We start from the raw sequence: 2,375 nt of genomic DNA on the forward strand, positions 1-2,375 counted from the left end.
GTAGGGTCTCACATATGGTCTAAGTTGCCCACTTGGGCTTCTTGCCATGTAGGTACTAGCTGGCCCCTTAGGCAAATGAGTTTGCAGCCCTGGTCTAAATGATCCAGTGTGAGCCTGGGGTATCAACATAGAAGACCACCCCATCTTCCCTTTGGCCATTGCTTCCTTTTTACCATCCATACTCTTTCCTAGGAATTGGCCAGAGCAAAGGTCCTGATGAAACCCCAGATGGCAGTGAGGGTGGCCCTGTGACCCATGGGGCATGACACTGGGCTACCTGGGCTGGCTTCTTTTGGCTCTGGCGGTAACAGTGGACAAGTGCTCTGAGACCCTTGCTCAGTCTGGTGCCTGCCTCTCTCTTTGCTCGGGCAGTGTGGATGGGGGTGAACTCTTTGACCGGATCACGGATGAGAAGTACCACCTGACCGAACTGGATGTGGTCTTGTTCACCAAGCAGATCTGTGAGGGCGTGCATTACCTCCACCAGCACTACATCCTGCACCTGGACCTCAAGGTAGGTTCCGCCCTGGGCTCGCGGCCTCCCATTCCTGAGCCCCTGGTACGCTGTCATCATTGAGAGCTCTGTCAACGATCTCAGCTTCCACTCCTGGCCCTTTGCCATTTCCTAGTGCTGGAGTCTAGGGCAGGCCAGTCCTGCAGCACTTCTGAGCCTCAGTTCTTCCATCTATAGTATGGATAACTGTACCTCTTTAAGTGTCATTTGAAGATTAAATGATACAATGCCCTTTTTCTCTCTAAAAATATCTTTAAGGTTAGTTTTTGAAAAGTTTGAAAAGGAACTTACGTGTGTGGCAACAAATATAGACAATATAGTAGTGTATAAAGTACACAGTGAAAGTTCTCCCCACCCAGTCTTGATGCTGAGAGTCTTCTCTATGAGCAATCTGGCGTGATACACAGACACACACAAAGGGGATCACAGGGTGCATGTTATTTTTGAGCTTGCTTTTTTTAGTTAATGATACATTGTAGACATCGTTCCTTATTCTCTTAAGGGACATGTGATACTTCATTGAACAAATGTTTTACACTCTCTTTTGTCTCCTAGGGGTGTCCTAGGAGTGTCATGTACATAAATCCCTGGGCACAGTGCCTGGCTGATAGAAAGCACTTGATACATGGTGGCTCTTTCTGTGATTTTCCATTCCACTGGGCCAACAGGAGGGTGTTTCATTTCAAGCCATTTCAGGATGGGGATGAATTTCAGCGGCTCCCTAAAGAAGATGAGAAGTGGGTAGTCTGTTCCTGTTGGGGTGCACATTGCCCCTTCTGACCATTTTTCCTGATTGACATCAGACTGTAAGGTTGGGGTACTTAGAGAAATGGTGGAGATGGTGGGTGATTGGCCTCAGGCTTCCTCTGCTCACTAGAGGTAATTCCAAGGCTTCTGGACCAGCTGCTCTGTGGGATAGGCAGTTAGGGAAGGCTTAGGAATCTGCTCTGTGGTTCTGGGTCAAGGACCAGCCTTTGGGGCAACTCCTGTGCCTCTGCAGCAGAGAAGCCATCAGTGCTGATGCCCATCTCCTCAAGAGCAGGGCTGGTGTTGGTTCAGCCCCTTCCTGGTTGTAAAACCTTGAGTAAGTTACTTGAGCTCATCAATTGCAAAATGGGGGAATAATACTACCTATCTTCTAGGGGTGTTATGTGGATTAAAATAGGGAGTTCCAGAGCTGCACTGTCCAACATAGTAGCCACTAGCCCTATGTGGCTATTAAGCACCTGAAATGTGGCTAGTGTGACTGAGGAACTGAATTTTAAGTTTTAATAATTTTAATGAACTTAAATTACTTTTCAACTGTAAATTTCATGAACTCTAAATACAGATAAAATATTTCTGATGAAAACTTAGGGTCTGAATTGAGATGTACTGTAAGTGTAAAGTACGCATTGGATTTCAAATATTTAATATGAAAAAAGAATTTAAAAATTTATCAATATTTTTATATTGGTAACCTATTGAAATGATAATATTTTGGATATATTGGGTTAAATAAAATATTATTAAGTTTTATAAAATATTTTGAGATGAATGAAAATGAAAACACAACATTCCAAAACTTATGGGATGCATCTAAACCAGGAAGAAATTTTATGCTCTAAATACCTATATTAAAAAAAGAAGATCTCAAATCAATAATCTAACCTTCTACCTCAGGAAACTATAAAAAGAGGAGCAAGTTAAGCTCAAAGAAAGCAAAATGAAGACATAATAAAAATTAGAGCATAAATAAATGAGATAAAAAAGAAAAACAATAGAGAAAATCAGCAAAACCAGAAGTTGATTCTTTGAAAAAATCAATAAATTGGCAAATCTTTAGCTATACTGACCAAGAGAAAAAGAGAGAAGACACAAG

At 42.4% G+C, this 2,375-nt stretch overlaps 1 protein-coding gene across 1 annotated transcript in view; it reads left to right on the forward strand.

Annotated features, from left to right (window-relative positions):
* The window catches only part of MYLK3 (myosin light chain kinase 3), a 38,627-nt gene that overhangs the window by 17,452 nt on the left and 18,800 nt on the right, over positions 1–2,375 (forward strand). Inside the window, exon 8 of the mRNA XM_008580292.1 lies at positions 373–514. Within this exon, the coding sequence (XP_008578514.1) occupies positions 373–514 (142 nt within the window). The remainder of the gene's footprint in view (positions 1–372; positions 515–2,375) is intronic.

Source organism: Galeopterus variegatus, unplaced genomic scaffold (genome assembly GCF_000696425.1).
Source record: "Galeopterus variegatus unplaced genomic scaffold, G_variegatus-3.0.2 Scaffold2060, whole genome shotgun sequence".
In the NCBI taxonomy this organism is placed as follows: domain Eukaryota; kingdom Metazoa; phylum Chordata; class Mammalia; order Dermoptera; family Cynocephalidae; genus Galeopterus; species Galeopterus variegatus.